Here is an 18938-nt window from a genome sequence, read left to right as displayed (position 1 = left end):
TATGAATTTCTTTTTGTGTGCATGTGTGGGGGGAATAATATATTGGAATAGTGTTTGTAATGCAATGCAATATATAGGAATATATTTTTTCTGATATAACAACTCTATAAAACAATATAATGGTATAGTATTCAAAACAACATTAAATGGTTGTAATGTAATGCAGTACAAATAGAAATATATTTCCCTACATAACATTGCACTCCACCCCAACAAAAGAAAAAAAAGTGCTGTTTGTTTCCTTCATGCTTGAGAGGAGATGAATGGGGCACCAAAGAAGTCTCAGCTTACTTCCCAGGATTAGAAAGAATTTTCTTACACATTTATCTCCTGTCTTGACATTTATTGCTTGAACTGTTGTTCTCTCTTAATTAAATGCATACAGTAGTTGACCCTATAACTTAACTTGTTATTCCTGTTTTGTCTCCATGTATCTTAAAATATCTTAATCATGTTATATGCTAATTTGCTGTTCAGCCTTTATCTGTAAGTTTGAATGGTTTTCTTCCATTTCATTGTATCTGAACTGTGTGTGCGCATGAAAGCCCATACCTTAAATAAAACTTGGTTGGTCTTAAAGGTGCCACTAGATTCTAACTTTATTCTGTTGCTTCAGATCAACATGGCTACCCACCCATTGCAGAGGAAAAATATTTAATGATTGTATAACCCACCCACCCCCAATAAAGCTGCATGTGAAATGTGTATGAGTTATACAGTCATTAAATATTTTTTTCCTTTACACTAATAGAGATGTTAGCTGCATCTTTGAATACTTAAATCCAGTGACTGGAGCTGTGAATGTGCAAGAAATATCTATCTACACGCCTGAAAAAGGCCCTAGGTTTCCAGAAAAATGTGAAATCTAAAAAAAATCACATTGGGAAATCTAAAAAGTTCAAAAATGACAAAAAGAGCACCTGTAGCTTTAAAAAATAGATTCTCTCAGTGGCTGTTACTAGGCAACCACAGTATTCCAGGCTTGGTTCTGTCAGTAAAAGACAGGGGGAGGGGCCAGGCCCTTCCCAGGCCTATTTTGGCCTTTGAGGGAAGAATCCTTGGGGCCAGGCTGGGAAATTTCTGGACATTTTGTGATGTCTAAGGAGAACAGAGTTTAGGGAGGGGAGAGGCCTCAGCCAGATATAATGCCACAGAGCCCCCCCTCCAAAGACTTTATTTTCTCCAGGGGAAGAAATGTTTATTGTCTGGAGTTCAGTTGTTCAAGGGTGTATAATTATTAAAAAATCTTTTCCCTTTGCACCATTTTGTCTTTTTCTTCTTCATTTTACAGCCATTTCTGCAAACCAACAGAGAAAGTCAATGGTGAACCTCCTGTGGGAAGCTGTGCAACAATCGTGGACCTACAGCTCAAACTGGCCATGCTGTCACTGCTATCAAACATATGTCCTGCTAAGGAAGGAAAGACAACAGTGGCTTTTAGTCTTATATATATTTTAAAAAACTATAGGTGAGCTCCTGAGAAATCCATAGAAATCCACTGGACATGCCCTAGACAGTGAGTCAGAATTTTTCCCAGAGGAAAGGATCCTCACCTCCATAGGTCCTCTTGAGGCCAGCTTTGAGCCCTTGAGGAGGTTCATTGGTGAATTTAATAGACATCTGAAGAAGGGTGATGGGAAAGTGTTTGTGAACCTCCGTTGTCATCCACAAGCGAAAAGCCTCATGAACGTTCTCTGTTTCCACAATCGTGTCCATCAGTTCATCCATGAAGTCAAGACCTAAGTGACAGTTCTGCAGAAGCGCCCATCCACCCTAAGGAAAGAAAAAACTTCCTGTGAGACTCAGATCTCCTCTTCCGCTCCCTCACACAGCATGAACACCGTCAAGGAGACAGTCTGCAACTGGATACCTTCACAAGAGCAGCATAAAGGAGTTCTTTGGCTGCTGGATCAAGATTTGGGTGAGCAAGCACCAATATATTATTTCAAGAAGCATTTTGCATATTAAGATCAGTACTAAATACAGCCGTTGGCTGATTACCATCAACACAAAACAAATGTACATCACTTACAATCAGAACAAACAATGGCATCCTGCTGTTTCCTAATGTCATTAAAGTTCCCTCAATCATCCACACACAGCTGGTTTCAAAAATCTCTGTTACTGTGTCATCACTGTTGATAGTAGGTCATGTATAAGGATCAGCTTTAAGCTAAAACTAGACAGATTGTGCCACTGAACACAATAGCCTTAGAATCACAGAACCACAGAATTGGAAGCAACCTCCAGGGTCATCTAATCCAACCCCCTGCACAATGCAGGAAACTCACAAATACCTCCCCCCCCCCCACACACACACACATGCCCTGCACCATGCCCATAAGACAGCAAAAAACCTCCAGGACCAAAATGGCGAACACAGCATTTCCCTGGGTATGTAAGAAAGGGCCTGTATCTCTTCTGCTTCCATCTTCCAGAATATCTAATTTATCACAACACTTGGCTTGATTCCCCTGCATGCTATTGTTTGGAGAGACATAATTTATGATATGCCCCAGGTCTTAGTTTACTTGACCTTTCTAGTCTCTAGTTCCCACTTTAGAAGCCAGGGTGGAGCAGTTCTCAGAGGGCAGGGAGGCTTGGGTTCGAATGCCCACTCTACCATAAAGGTTGGTGTCAAAAAGGTGTCTTGATGATAAAACAGAGGAAGGAAGAAACCTGAACTTTTTTGAGGAAGGGAAGGACAGCAATCGGAGTGAACTGGTTTTTCATGGATTAGCAGCTCCCCCCCTTTTTTTTTCTATGTTCAAACCTAATCTGACACATTTTGTTAAGTGTCCATTTCCTGAAAAATGCAAAAACTGCCACAATTCAGGGTGCATCTTACATGTGCCATAGTTTGCTGCAGAAGTTTGCGTGCGTGGACCTCCTGTCCTTGGCCCATAGAAACATAACGAGTTTCCATCTTCAGTCTCTTGCCCAAAGCAATGATGGAGTCTGTGGGGTCAGAACCCATGGAGAGGAAGCAGACGAGAGGGGTGCGCGGGTCAGATTCCATCCAGGTCTTCTCCAAGTCTAAGATGACGCCTTCTGCATATTTTTCTTCCATTGTATCCATAATGTATTTCCTAGCCTAGTGAACAAGTGAAAAGAATCATGCAGTTTAATTTTTACATTTATCAATATACCAGATATAGGCTCCCTATTGAACATGTCATCATGAGAAGATCTAACGTTCTCAGACAAACCAGCTTCCCAACGCCATCTTCCCTCAATGACACAGGGGGAGGGAGTTCGCTTTAATGTCACTTCACCTGCTGCTTTCTTTAGTGTACGGTAATAGTCCCAATTTCCCTCCTCACTCAGGCAACCAGATCAGAAATGAGTTTGCTTGGGCAGAGCTGTAGGTTAAATATCCAACTCCACCCTCTGCTTCTACCTAAAAATACACTGAAATAGTCCTCCTAAATCCATATTCACATTATTTGTGAGGTGGGTAACATTTAAATATATTCCTTTTCCAGAAAGTGAAGAAGGAAACAAGGGGATCTGCTATCTTGGACTTGATTCTCACCAACAAGGAAGAATTGATTGAAGAAGTGGAAATAGTGGGCACCCTGGGCAGTAGTGACCATGTGATTTTGGAATTTACAGTCTTAGAAAAGGGAAAAGCTATATGTAGTCAGACTTATAGGTTGGACTTCAGAAAGGGAATCGTCGACAAACTTAGAACTATGCTGGGTAAAATCCCATGGTCAGAAATACTTAGGAAGAAGGGGGTTCAGGAGGGGTGGAAGTTTCTTAAAAGCAAAATACTGAAAGCGCAATCACAGATGATTCCTATGAGAAGAAAAAACGGAAGAAGCCGAAATGGCTCCATAAACAGCTCTCTAAAGACTTGAGAAATAAAAAAGACTCCTTTAGGACTTGGAAGAAGGGTCTTATGACCAAGGATGAATATAAACAAATCACCAGTGCTTGTAGAGAAAATGTTAGGAAAGCTAAAGCTCAATATGAGCTTAAGCTGGCCAAAGATGCTAATATCAACAACAACAAAAAAGAGTTCTTTTCTTATGTTCAGAGTAAGAAAAAGAGCAAGGACATGGTAGGCCCATTCGAGGGCAAGAAAGCGAAATTGTAACAGGTAATGAAGAGAGGGCGGAACTGCTCAATTCCTACTTTTCCTCAGTTTTCTCTTCTGAGGAAAATTGTGCTCAACATGGCAAAAACAGAACATATAAGGAGGGTATGAAGTTCCAACCCAGGATCAGCATAGGGGTAGTACATAAACACCTAGTTTCTTTAAATGAAACCAAGTCCTCCAAGGGTTCTAAAAGAGCTTGCAGATGTAATTTCTGAGCCTCTGGCCATTATTTTTGAGAATTCTTGGAGAACAGGTGAGGTGCCAGACGATTGGAGGCAGGCAAATGTTGTCCCCATCTTCAAGAAGGGGAAAAAGGAGGATCCAGGTAACCCATCAGCTTGACGTTTATACCTGGAAAAGTTTTAGAACAAATCATCAAGCAGTCAGTCCTGGAACATTTAGAAAGGATGGCTGTGATTACTAAGAGCCAGCATGGATTCTAAGGAACAAGTCATGTCAGACTAACCTGAACTCTTTTTTTGAGAAAGTGACTACCTTGCTGGATCAGGGGAATGCTCTAGACATCGTTTATCTTGATTTCAGTAAGGCTTTTGATAAGGTTCCACATACTATCCTTGTTGACAAGTTGGTAAAATGTGGTTTGGATCCCGTTACCACTAAGTGGACCTGTTTGACAGATCGCACCCAAAGAGTGCTTGTGAATGATTCATTGTCCTCTTGGGAGAGGAGTGACAAGTGGAGTACCTCAAGGATCTGTCCTGGGACCTGTTTTGTTCAACATCTTTATCAATGATTTGGATGAAGGAATAGAGGGAATGTTTATTAAATTTGCAGATGATACTGAATTGGGAGGGGTTGCTAACAAAGTAGAAGACAGAAAGAAGATACAGGATGACCTTGACAGGGTGGAATACTGGGCTAAAATCAATAAAATGAATTTTAATAGGGATAAATGTAAAGTTCTGCATTTAGGAAGGAAAAATCCAATCCATGGTTATAGGATGGAGGAGACTTGTGTTAGCAGTAGTATGTGCAAAAAGGATCTAGGGTCTTAGTGGATCATATGCTGAACATGAGTCAACAGTGTGATGTGGTGGCTAAAAAGGTAAATGCAATTTGGGGCTGTATCAACAGAAGTATAGTGTCCAAATCATGTAATGGGATGGTATCACTTTGCTCTGGTAAGACCTCACCTGGAGTATTGTGTTCAGTTTTGGATACCACATTTTAAGAAGGATATAGACAAGCTGGAACGGGTCTAGAGGAGGGTGACGAAGATGGTGAGGGGTTTGGAGACCAAGTCCTATGAGGAAAGGTTGAAGGAGCTGGACACTCTAAGCTGATTTTATGATTTAGACTATTTGATGTGAAATGTAACTATTTACTAATGGATTAAGTATTGAGAATTTGATCCAACTTAGACAAGCGAGAACTTACGACATTTATATAATAATGAATATTGAGTCTCTACTCTGAATATATGGGAAAATATTATGGTCTTTTTATAATGAATGATATATTGACATGCAGAAGGTATTACTGTTACCTATTTACTGTTTGTTTTTCTCTTTTATACCCATCTTTCCCTTTGTTCCTTATTCTTGTGTTTATGGAAATTTAATAAAACTTTTAAAAGTGAAAGAAAGGTTGAAGGAGCTGGGCATGTTTAGCCTAAAGAGGAGGCAGCTGAGAGGTGATATGATCACCATCTTCAAGTACTTGAAGGGCTGTCATATAGAGGATGGTGCAGAATTGTTTTCTGTGGCCCCAGAAGGTAGGACGAGAATCAGTGGGTTGAAATTAAATCAAAAGGATTTCTGGCTCAACACTAGGAATAACTTCCTGACCATTAGAGGGCTTCCTCAGAAGGTGGTGGGCTCTTCTTCCTTGGAGGTTTTTAAACAGAGGCTAGGTGGCCATCTGACAGCAATGAGGATCTTGTGAATTTAGGGGCAGGTATTTGTGAGATGTGGTGCTGGAGAAGACTCTTGAGAGTCCCTTGGACTGCAAGAAGATCCAGTCAGTCAGTCCTAAGGAAAATCAACCCAGACTGTTCTCTGGAAGGTCAGATGGAGAAGCTGAAGCTCAAATAATTTGGCCACCCAGTGAGAAGGGAGCACTTACTTACTGGAGAAGATCCTGATGCTGGGAAAGACAGAAGGCAAAAGAAGAAGGGGACAGCAAAAGATGAGATGGCTGGACAGTGCTACTAATGTAACAAACAAGAATTTGAGCAGACTTAGGAGGATGGTGGAAGACAGGAGGGCCTGGTGTGACTTTGTCCATGGGGTCGCAAAGAGTCAGACTTGACTGTACGACTGAACAATAACAACATTTGTGAGTTTCCTGCATTGTGCATGGGGTTGGACTAGATGACCCTGGAGGACCCTTCCAACCCTATGATTTTATGATTCTATATCACACCATTAACTTTATTCCAAATAGCCCTATAACGAGACCTGCATATTTCCTTGAAAACCCCTAAATGCAGTATTAGAAAGGCTGCATCAGGCAGAGCACTGCAGGTGCTTCAGTGGGTCCAGAATGCATTTTGCTCTACGTTGTTTGAAGTCAAGTGGTGAAAACTGAACATACAATAAAATCAGTGACATGAACTTTAGCTTGGAATAAACGCAGATGAATCTCTCCTCTCATGCAACAAATGGCAGACTTTGGGAGCTCATTTCCCAAGCAGCCAGACTCATTTCAATACTCAAGTGATATTCTGCAGGTGTAAACTTCTTACATTTCCCCACTCTCTGCATTTGTAAGCCCTCCTATAAGATCTTTTTTACCAGTTGGGAAATATTCAGGCATCAATTTGCATCACCTCTGTGCTTCCTTGTAATCTAGGCAGGAAAAGCAGTTTGCAAAGTTGAGTGCAGAATCCCTTATAATATCCCAGGGATTTGTGGGTAAAGGAGGAATAAATCCAGTCAATTCCCTGCAAACACCACAGATGTTTACAGATGACGGTCATGGTTTCTACAAAGTTGGAGCTTTTTAATAAAAATGTTGTCGCCCAAAGCAGCTTGTTTTTCCACTTGGGTTAGCGCCCTCTGCACTAAGGCATCTCTCACAGGCATTATGGGATGCAATGCTATTCCATGCTGAGAAAAGCCCATAGGTCAGTGCACAAAATCCTGGATTCAACTGGTTTTATCAATTCACATGACAGCCAAGCACAGGGTCATCAAAGGCCTCTTCACAATAGCTTACAGACCCAGTCAGATGAGACAAGAAGGCCAGAGAGGCCAAAGCTCTGAGTAAGCGGAAGGCAGCTCCAGGTGTTTGTTTGTTGGGGCCAGTCACAGCCAACGTGCCCTCCCAAACTGAAAAAAAACAGTCTGAAGTCTTTCCTGACCCCACGTTCCCATTCGCAGGTCACCAGAAGTCTTTTTAGAATGCTGAGTCTAAGCATGGCCTTAGCCTCTTAGCCTCTCCCTGGGGGAAAAAACATTCTAAAACCCAACAGTTGCTGATTAGAAAGGAAAAAGTAACAGCAAGGACACAGCAGCTAAAATACATCCGCTCCCCCCTCCAGCCCTGTAAAGAGCATCTATCATCCCGTCCTGCTCATGTATCCAGAGAGCAGCCCAATTTGGGAAGTTTAGAATGGCCAAGGCAGACATTATCGGGAACGAAGGTTAACCGGCAAAAGTTTGGCACCCAGCCAGCTCTTCCCTTCTCTGATGCTCACTTGAGTGCAATTTGACAAAGATCTTGCCCTTGAAACAGGAGGGGAGAATCTGGGTTGAATATCTGCTGCTGTAGCTAGTCTATCCCTATCAATCACAGCAATGTCAACTGAGCACACAAACCGAGAAGAGTGGTTGCTATTGGATTGGCTCCCTCCGCCCCAGACACAAAACACTTCAGAACAGGTGATTAATACAGGAGGCAGCATCATGAACTCCCACCACTTCATTATTAAAAGATTCCAAGCCGTGCACAACATCTGTATTGATCTGTAGCCCAGCAAGAAATTGTTTACAGCCCTGTCCAAAAGCTTTGCTTACCTGAGCTATGGTTCTGTCAGGACACCAGGACCGAATGAGGAGGAGGCGCCTGAAGCAGTCCAGAGCCTGGTCATAGCCGCTGGGAACGGGCTCCTCTTCGGGTCTCTCCTTGTCAAACCAAATTTTCCACTGTTTTTCTGTTCTTGAGATCTGTTAGGCCAGTGGGGAAGGAGGTGGGTTATGTTCCATGCGCACAAAGACTGTTCAGGTTCAAGGACTTCACACACCTGTTCTGGGCATTCAAAACACATCATCTCTTGCAACAGAGAGGTTGTGGATTCTTTCTATGGTGGGGCCAGTCTTCTGTTGCCCTGGTGGGTGCAGAGGGCATTGGGCAGAGGGTAATCTGTTTTGGCAGATCAGGAGGCAGTTTTATCCTTTTGTTTTGTTTTACTTTTACATTGTCAACACAGATTGTGTTGCTCTTTGCCTTTGTAACTAATCATTGCTTAGCTGCTTTGAGTTAAGGTAGGATAGAAATATTTTAAAAGAACATCTATGAAGACCTACTTTTTATAACTTGGTCCCCTGACCTACTGATACCAATCCAACTTCAGTACGGCCGTTTCCCCTCTTGGCAGCCATGGATACAAGCTGACTGCTTAAACTGGAGGGGCACCACAAAAGCTTTTGGCTGCTGGGCTCAGAAACAGTCAAACGTGGGATCTGTAGTTCCTTAGGAGAAGGTGACAAGGCCATGCCCATTGACTTGGCTACCACCAATGAGAGATGGCCTTTCAGTTTGGATGCAGGATTTGGATGCGGAGAGTGGGAATGAACACAGGGACAGAAATATTAAGGATCTAGCTAGGAAATCCATTGATCTTTGCCAGATATGTGGGTGGGGTGTGGCTCACATTTCTCCTAGCAACAAGGGAAGTGGCACAACTGGGGTGGCATGCAGTCAACTGGCAGAATCTTGTAGAATCGATGCTTTGCCTAAGCTGATCCCTCAGAAGTGAACTTGGCAGCTGCCTGGAATTCAGGATGTTCTTGTTGGAGCTTCTCCTGAACTTGACAAAATGGTGGTTGCTCCTGAAACAAGTTTTCCTATAGTCACCATGTCTGAAAGGGACAGAGTCAGTGGAAGGCCCCTGGCTGGGGCAGCCCCTGGAGGGAGAACACATTTGAGATGGCTGCTGTGGGGTGTGATGATGGTGGTGGTTCTGCGATATGTCATACATAGAGAGGCTTTACAAATTCAAGTCACTTAAATGCCTCTCCTGAGCATTCTAAGCATGCATTCTCATAGAACTGTATGTACCATCTGTAAATATCATCTATGTATGATTCCATATAGACAATAAATATGCACATTTCCATAGTGCAGTTTTGCACCAAAATCTAAGGCAAATTTCCTCAAACTTGCACAGGGAAAGTATATTGGAATGCCAAGCCATTTTGGTAGGATAGCTGGGGAAAAGATGCTTAACCCACTTGCCTACAGCCATTTCTCTGCTGAAAACTGCCTGAAGTTCATAGGACACCAAAATGAACACATTCAATTTCTCCTAAATAACTGAACTATCAAATCTAGCCTACTTGTACTCATCTTGGACTGGTGTGCCTTCACTGCCCCTTTCTAGAGAACAAGAAGCTGTCTAAAAAAACAGGTTGCTTACCTGTAACTGATGATCTTTGAGTAGTCATCTGTGTATTCACACCCACGGGAATAGGCACCTGTGCCGATCTCGATCGGTACGTTGAAAAGCCCGGGATTTTCGTGCCCCGCTAGCAGTACACATGCGCAGAGCCCCTACTGCGCATGCCCACCAAGCGGGACACAGACATCACACCATCCTTCTGACCACTGTCAATTATAAAAAAGTCCAGTAGGACTGACAGCAGTGGGGAAGGAGAGCGGGTGGTGTGAATGCACAGATGACCACTCGAAGATCATCAGTTACAGGTAAGCAACCTGTTTATCTTCTTCGTGGTCTCTGTGCTTTACACCCATGGGAGATTAGCAAGCAGACCTACCTGGAGGAGGGTGCGGGAGGTCAGACTGAAGACACTGCTTGCAAAACTAGACGTCCCAGCTGAGCCCTCTGACGGTGGCGGATGTCTAAGGAATAGTGCTTCATGAAGACATGAGGCGAAGCCCAAGTTGCTGCCTTGCAGATGTCACTCAAGGAGGCTCCCCTAAGAAAGGCTGTAGAGGTAGCCAATGCTCTAGTGGAGTGCCCTCTTACGGGACCTGGCAGAGGTCTTTTCACTAGCAGATAGCAAAGTTTAATTGTCTCTGTCAGCCACTTAGCCTCTGAGCTGAAATTCGCATGCCCTTCTTCAGCATGGCATATGAGATGAATAAATGAGGGCTACTCCTGAAAGGCCTGGTCCAACTCAGGAAGAATAGAAGAGCACGCTTCACATCTAGGGAGTGCAACCTCCTCTCTTCAACAGAAGAACGATTGTGGAACAAAGTGGGTAACTCAATGTTTGAATTCAAATGAAAGTCTGAAACAACCTTGGGGAGAAAGGTAACATCTGGAACCAGGGACACAGCTCCTTCATGAAATCTCAAATAAGGGGGTTCATAGCGTAGCGCCATGAGCTCCCCAACTCTTCTAGCAGAAGTAATGGTGACCAGGAAGGCCATCTTCCATGACAGTAAATTAAGCAGGCAAGATGCCATAGGTTCAAAAGGGCATCCAGAAAGCTTGTCCAATGCTAAAGGCAAGCCCCAAGGTTCAGTGGGCTGCCTCACCGGAGGATGCAGATGCAGCAACCCCTTCAAGAATCGTTTTGTCTGTGGGTGTGTGAACACAGAATAAGTGTCAATGGCCTCATGATGGGCAGAGATGGCAGCCAAGGAAACACAGAGCAAAGAGTGGTTAAGGCCTGTGTCTACTAAGGAAAGCAAGAAGTCAAAAATTATGGGTAACCCAGCACTAGCCAGGGTGACACAATTGGCACCTACAAATTTTTTAAACCCTGACCACTTATAACCATAGGCTTTGCATGTGGATGGTTTCCAGCTATTCAGCAGGATGTTTTGAGCCCTTACTGACAGTCCCAACTGCTGATTCTCCAGGCCATCAATTTGAGATGGGGGACGTTGTGATGCAACAACAACCCTCCCTGAATTGACAGGAGGTCAGATTCCGATGGAAAGAGATGAAAAGTTCCTTTGGATAGTCCCAGAACAATAGGGAACCAGCTCTGCCGAGGCCACCATGCAGTCCGCACTTTCCTTCAAAATCTTGTTGACTACCTTAGTCAGCAAAGGGAGGGGAGGAAACAGGTACATGAAATGCTTGTTCCAAGGGAATAGAAGACAGTCCCCTAGAGAGTCTGGGTCTACTCCCCCTCTGGAGCAAAACAATTGGCATTTCCGGTTCAGAGAGGTGGCGAACGCATCTACCTGCGGTTGACCCCAACGGTCGAAGACCAGAGTCAGATGGACCTGGTTGATTTCCCATTCGTGCACCTGTGCAGCACCCCTGCTGAGGGAGTCTGCCTGCACACTGAGCTCCCCCGGCAGATGCATCACCACTAAAAATGACTGCAGGGAAATGCACTCTTCCCAGATGTCGATGGCTAAAGCACAGAGTTTCCTGGACACCGTCTCTCCTTGTCCGTTCAGGTAGCTGAGAGCTGTAGTGTTTGTCAGGATAGCTACAACCACAATGAGGAGTCTGAAGGACCGAAGAGCATACTGAATTGCCAGCAGCTCTAGGAAATTGATGTGGTGACGGGAAAAGGAAGGGGGCCATGGGCCTCCTGCACAGAGGCTATTCACATGCGCTCCCCATCCCCATAGGGACGCATCTGTTGTGATGGTAATCGATGGTGTGGGCAGGTGAAAAGGGGCACCCTGGAGAAGGTTCGTTTCCCGCTTCCACCAGTCTAAGGATCTCAGGACTGAGTGAGGGATCTGCAGGACTGTCTGAGGGGAGTCCATGGAATTGCAGAAGTGATGCAGAAACCAGATTTGGAGTATTCTCATGCAAAGCTTTGCAAAGAGAAGGACACTGGTTGTTACTGCCACAAACCCCAGAAGACGCTGGATCTGCACGGCCGTGCCCTTCCGGTGCAGTTGTAAACAGTCCACTAGAGACACTATGTCGACTGCCCTCTGACTGAGGAGGAAAGCTGTCAGAACTTGTAACTATTTTGCTTGCCAAGCTGGGTAATGTTAGCCTGACCGACTCCATATTGTAATTGTATACTAACCTTGTGTCCTTGTAACTAGAGCCACTAACTCAATGTAACAACTTCATGACCCACTGGGGAGCGAGTTTTCCATCGGAGGCCAGCCGAGTGGACCACATCGCCTCCAAGCTGAAAGGGGCCGCGAGGAGATGGTACGTGGGGCTGTACACCGGGAGGAAACCGGAGCTGGCAACCGTGGCAGAGTTCCTACAAGCAATGCTATGGCAGTATGGCGACCCGCTGAGAGAGGAGAAAGCCATAGAAGCCCCCCAGAGGATCGAGCAGGGGAACCGCACCACCCGGGAGTACACCACCGAGTTTATGGCACACTGTGCGGTGGTGAGGGGTTGGAGCGAGCTGATGAAGTACACCGCGTTCAAGAACGGCCTGAACGCCAACATCCTCGACCGGTGCTACCACCAGGGGAGACCCGACACCCTGGTTGGGTGGATCCAACTCACCGGGGAGGTCGAGACGAACCTGCAACACGTGGGGATCCGTCGCCAGCAGCAGCTAGTGAGAAAGGGGGCAAGCCGAGCCCGTCCCTCGCTAAACCCGAAGGAAAGAAGCCATCAACAGCCCCAACGCCGCCAGGGCCGCCAGGCGGGAGGAGGTGCTTCCAATGCGGGGACCTGGGGCACCTAGCCGCCAACTGCCCGGAGAAACCGCGATTGGCGACGCCGCCACCCAAACCGTTCGCGCCCGCCCCAAAGAAAGGGGGGGCGAGTGAAGGAGCCCAGTCGGGGCGCCGTCGCCACATCCATGGCGATTGACGAGGATCTTATAACTATCGAGAAGTCGAGCGAGGAGTCCTGGGACCCCGAACCGGCGGGAAACGACAGTGACCTGCTTTAATAGGTGCCGCAAAGCAGGTCCGAGAAGCGACGGCACCGATGACGGTGAGAATAACCGGGGAACTGTTGTTTATGGCCGTGACTTTACTGAACCCCAATTTAAAACGATTCATGCACGCCCGGGCCTTAATAGACTCCGGGTGCACCAGGGACATCATAACCCCCCGATTAGTGGAAGCGCTAGGGCTAGCCAGATCTTCCCTGCCCCACCCGATCCAATTCGAGCAGATGGACGGGACGGTGATGAAGGGGGAGCCCTGCACAGAAGAGACTCAGGCAGTGGGGACGGAAGAACACTGGGGGATAGAGACATTCGTGATAGCCCCCTCATCCTCCTTCGACGTAGTGGTGGGAGCGGGGTGGCTAGCCAGGCATCCACATCCAGTGGGCAGCTCAGATCGTTAACTTCCTGGACTGGAGGTGTGAGCACCACCATTGGCGGAGGGAGTGGGGACCCAAACCCCCGCCGCAAAATGAGAGGCTCTGCCTGACCATAGAGGAAGTTAAATCGATCCCCAAGGAGTACCGAGACTTGAAGTGGGCGTTTAGTGAGGAGGAGGCCAACGAACTGCCCCCGCACCGCCCTACGGACTGTGCTATCGAACTAATCCCCGGGCAAGAGCTACCAAAAGCCAAACTTTATTCAATGGGGTGGGCAGAGAAAGCAGAACTAAAGAAATGCATAGACAAGAACTTGAAATGGGGTTTCATCTGCCCCGCCACCGCACCCCACACGGCCTCGGTCCTATTCCGGAAGAAAAAGGATGGGAGCCTGAGACTTTGTACTGATTTTCGTGGGATAAACGGGATTTCTATGTCAAACGCATACCCGATCCCGCTAATAAAAGACTTGCTTAGCACGGTGGCGGAGGGCAAGATATTTACAAAGCTCGACCTCCGAGATGCATACTTCAGAGTGCGGATCAAAGAGGGGGATGAATGGAAAACGGCGTTTAACACCCCAATGGGGCAATTCGAGTACCTGGTGATGACGTTCGGACTACAGGGGGCGCCAGGGGTGTTCGTGAACTTTATAAATGAAGTGTTGAGAGAATACCTGTTCAAGGGGGTGGTGGTGTACCTGGATGACATCATTATTTATTCTAAAGACCTAGAGTCGCATGTGTCCTTGGTTAGAAAAGTGCTAACTACCCTGTACCAGAACAAACTGTATGCAAAGCTGACCAAATGCGAGTTCCACCAGACGGAACTAGATTATCTAGGGTTTCGGGTGTCGGGGGAAGGGCTAGCAATGGACCCAGCCAAAATTCAAGCGGTACTAGACTGGGAGGCGCCCCGAACTCGACGGCAGCTACAATCTTTCTTGGGGTTCGCAAATTTCTACCGCGGGTTCATAAAGGGGTTCGCCCGGGTCATACTACCCCTCACTGAGCTCCTCAAAACCAAGGGGAAGGGGGAGGCTGCAAAAAACCCCGGGGCCCGCTTGGACTGGTCACCCAAGTGTCAGGAAGCGTTTGACGAACTAAAGAGGTTGTTCACGAGCGAGCTCATATTGGCCCACCCCAACGAATTAAAGCCGTTCATAGTTCAATGCGATGCCTCCGACGTCGCCGTTGGGGCAATACTGATGCAAAGGGGCGAGGAGGGGGAGTTGAGACCCTGCGCCTACATCTCCTGAAAGTTCTCGCAGGAACAGCGGAACTGGTCGGTGTGGGACAAGGAAGCCTTCGCGGTCACTTTCGCCTTAAAAACATGGCGCTCGTGGTTAGAAGGCGCGCGAGTCCCCTTCGAGATCTGGACCGATCACAAAAACCTCGAAGCGCTGACCGGCCAGCGCAAGCTCACAGCCAAACAGATTTGGTGAGCGGGGTTTTTCGCCAAATTCGACTTTGTGCTGAAGCACATACCCGGAACCAAAAACTTTTTAGCTGACGCCCTTTCCTGCATGCCCCAACACGACAGCCAAAGGGAAGAGGTAATAGATTCGCTCATTCCACCATCACAAGTGGCGGGGGGGGGTCACCACCCGGTCCGGGAAAAAAACGGGGGCCCCGGAACCAAAAGAGAGAGAGCGCCTCGCAGCCGAGTCAGAAGCCGAGGGAGGAGAGAGGCCCGATGGGGTGGAAAAGGGAGAGGGCGGGCTTTGGTACTACAACGGGAAAATATACGTGCCGAAAAGCCTGAGGGAGGATGTTTTGACGCAATGCCACTCCAGCCGCTTGGCGGGGCATTTCGGCTACGTAAAAACCCTGCACCTACTAACGAGACAATTCTGGTGGCCGCAAATGAAAAGGGACATTTCAGAATTCGTCAGCTCCTGCCCCACTTGTATCATGGCCAAACGAAGGGGAGGAAAACCACCCGGGCTCCTCCAGCCGCTATCCACAGCCTCCCGGCCCTGGGCGGTGGTATCGATGGATTTTATAGTAGAACTGCCACCTTCCCAGGGAAAGACAGTAATCTTAGTGGTGGTAGACACCTTCTCGAAGCAAGCCCACTTCGTCCCTGTAAAAAATTGCCCACGGCAAGGAAGCTGGCCCACTTATTCTTCCACCACGTGGTCCGCCTCCACTCGTTCCCCGATAAGGTGATTAGTGACCGCGGGCCTCAGTTCGTTGCCAACTTCTGGCGGAAGTTCTGCAAGATCGCAGGCATAGAGCAGAGGCTTAGCTCCGCCTACCACCCGCAGACCAACGGACAGACAGAGAGGGTGAACGGCCTGCTAGAACAGTACCTAAGGTGCTATGTCAACTACCAACAATCTAACTGGGTGGAGCTCCTGCCCTTTGCGGAGTATGGGTACAACAACAGCCTGCATAGCTCCACCAAAACTTCCCCTTTTCAAATAGTCAACGGCTATGAGGGGGAACCCTTCCCGCTCCTGCCGGCGCCCGCGGAAGCCCCGGAGCCAACTTCATGCCGACAGTGGCGGGAAGGGATCCGGGAGGGATGGAAAGTGATACAGGACAATTTAGAGAGTGCAAAGGAAGACTACAAAAAGCATTTTGATCGAAAGCACTCCCCCCAGTGGACCTTCAAGGAAGGGGAGAGCGTGTTCCTCTCAACTAAAAACCTCCCCCTTCACCAGACCTGTCAAAAGCTAGCATACAAGTACTTAGGCCCTTTCAAAATAAAACGGGTGATCAACAAAGTAACTGTAGAACTGGAACTACCCAAAATGTTTAGTAAGATCCACCCTGTTTTTCATTGCAGCCTTCTTCGCAAAGATCCTGGAGCTACGTCCTGGCACCCTCGCCCTCCAGAGCCACCAGCTACTCAAGTGAAGGGCCAGAGCCACCATGAGGTGCAGGAGATCTTAGACTCCAGGGTCCAGAGGGGGCTATTGTACTATCTAATAAAGTGGAGGTACTTTCCCCCTAGCTGCGATGAGTGGGTCAAAGCCAGTGATGTATCTGCCCCGCAGTTGCTCAAGAAATTCCACCTACTGTACCCACACAAGCCCCGAGCGAAAGCTTAGGGGGGGGCAGTATGTCAGAACTTGTAACTATTTTGCTTGCCAAGCTGGGTAATGTTAGCCTGACCAACTCCATATTGTAATTGTATACTAACCTTGTGTCCTTGTAACTAGAGCCACTAACTCAATGCTTTACATTTCAAACAAACTGTAACCACTGAAGGGTGACAGATAGCCTCTGGAAAACATCTGCAGGTGTCCTTTGAAGCTGGCCTGCTAGAATCTCACAGCAGGACTCCTTCCTCCCTCTGACTGATAAGAAACCCTGAGAACGGACAACTGTCTCCCAGAGTGTGAGAAATGGTTTTATTGTTTCTGTAACAACTGCATAAAGAATGTATCAATCGCTGAGTCTGTTATCAGTCTCAACTTGTGCCTTCTCTGAACACAGTTCTTAATAAACGTCCTAGACTTTTGCAATAAAGTAATGGGTCTCGTTTGAAGTTCTTCAAGTTCTGACAAAAGCTCTGTGTGGGGTGGTATCCAGAACCGCTCCGATGAACTGCACTCTCTTGGTTGGTAGTAAGTGGAACTTCTTCTGGTTGATCCGCAGGCCCAAGCTGGCTAAGAGGTTCAAAGTGATCTTCAGATGGTGATTGAGGAGATCTTCCAAACTTGCCACTAACAGCCAATCATCGATGTATGGAAATATGACAACACCCTGGAGACGAAGATAAGCTGTGATCACTACCGTGGTTTTCGTGAACACCCTCGGGGCTGTATAGAACCAAAAGGGGAGCGCTTTGTATTGGAAGTGGTCTGTTCCAATAGTGAAGCGAAGGTATTTCCTGTGATTTGGATGTATGGTAATATGGAAATACGCATGCTGTAAGTCCAATGTGGCCAGCCAGTCTCCCTTTTTGTTAAGGGGGAGGATGATCTGTAGAGTAGACATGCGGAATTTTTGGTAAACAACAAAGCCGTTCAAGTCCCTTAAGTCCATAATGGGCCTTATGCCTCCATCCTTCTTGGGAACCGTGAAATAACGGGAGTAGAATCTGTGACCCTTTTGATGAGAAGGGACCATCTCTATTGCTTGTTTCTGCAGCAGGTTCTGGGCCTCTTCCAAGAGGACCGGGGATGAAGGCATCATTAGGAACTTTGAAGAGGTTGGAAGTTGAGCAAACTCTATCATGTACCCTTTCTGAATGATCTGATGTGATGAGCTGCCATGCTGGCAGGTAAGGGGACAGCCGAGTTGGGCCAGCAGAAAGGGGGAGGGGGCCAGGGATAACTAAAGTTGTACAGTCAAAGCCCTTGCTTAGGGTTACGTGACCCCTTGTTTCTGGGCTAGTGGGTGGACCCCTAGGAAAATTTGCTCTTCAAATCGAATGCCGCTTTGCCACCTGAATAGGATGAGCGTGGTTTCCAGGGTTGCTCAGATGACTGTTTTTGGAAAAGTATTTTATTCCATGACTTCCGCCATGTCCTAGGCTTGGAGGATCTGGGGGCTGATGGTACACCTAGATTACGGTAAGTCTTAATACTCTTGTCCATTTCCTGCAGGACAGAGTCCGTCGTGGAGCTGAACAAGCCTTCGCCCTCAAATGGGAGATCTTCCACATACGCCCTGGTATCTGGTTGCAGAGCCATGGCGCAAAGCCAAGCATGATGGCGCAGAGTAACTGCTGCGGTAAGTGTTTTAGAGGCTGTGTCCACCATATGCTTAGAAGCTGCAAGCTGTTGCTTGGCCAGGAGCATACCCTCCTTCTGTAGTTTACGAATCTGAGCTCGTTTGTCGTCCGGAAGCCCCGAGATGATCGGAGAGCTGCTCCCACAGAAATTAGTGGTATCTAGTCATGCAAGCTGCATAGCTAGAGATCTTGATCCTGAGACTTCCGGGTTCGGCGACCTGAACTAAGGAGCGACTCGGATCAGTTGGTTCAGAGCCGCTCCTTAATCGAGCAGTCGAGGGGTTTCTCCTACCGGGAGACCCGACTCTGACTCAGGAAGGGTCTCAGAAGATGAACAGCTTGAGCTGAGGGTCAGGACTGACAGCGGTGGCTGTCTCCCAAGCCCAGTTCACGGTGAGCCTGGCTGCCCTGATCGCCATTTTTAAATGGCATCGGGGTTGACTGCCGGACCTCTACCTCTTCTTCTCTTTTTATCAAGGTCTTCTGCATGATTTGAACAGGCTGTATTATCTCTATGAAGATTGTAAGTTTTTCTTTTCTTCTAATATTTAATTTTGAAGTAGCATTTGTGCAACCAGGGGACTGGAGAGTTGGGAGCAAAGCAGAGCACAGACAGAGGCAAAGGCGGCGAGAAAGGCTGGGGGGGGGGGAAATACAACTCTCTCCTTTTCTCTTCGGAGGCCTCAAAAAGTTCCTGCCTAATTTGGTGACTCTCTTAATGTTATCCTGAAAAATATGAATCACACCAGTTTCTAAAGATAGAAAAGACTTGAT

At 47.0% G+C, this 18938-nt stretch overlaps 1 protein-coding gene across 1 annotated transcript in view; it reads right to left on the bottom strand.

Annotated features, from left to right (window-relative positions):
* DNAH5 (dynein axonemal heavy chain 5) overlaps positions 1-18938 on the bottom strand; it is a 266064-nt gene that overhangs the window by 34058 nt on the left and 213068 nt on the right. The window contains exons 70-72 of the mRNA XM_060244379.1: positions 8086-8235; positions 2849-3094; positions 1554-1773 (exon numbers count right to left, since the gene is read on the bottom strand). Of these exons, the coding sequence (XP_060100362.1) occupies positions 1554-1773; positions 2849-3094; positions 8086-8235 (616 nt within the window). The remainder of the gene's footprint in view (positions 1-1553; positions 1774-2848; positions 3095-8085; positions 8236-18938) is intronic.

Source organism: Heteronotia binoei, chromosome 7, assembly GCF_032191835.1.
Source record: "Heteronotia binoei isolate CCM8104 ecotype False Entrance Well chromosome 7, APGP_CSIRO_Hbin_v1, whole genome shotgun sequence".
Classification (NCBI taxonomy): Eukaryota; Metazoa; Chordata; class Lepidosauria; order Squamata; family Gekkonidae; genus Heteronotia; species Heteronotia binoei.
This window is presented reverse-complemented; position numbering and strand designations above follow the sequence as displayed.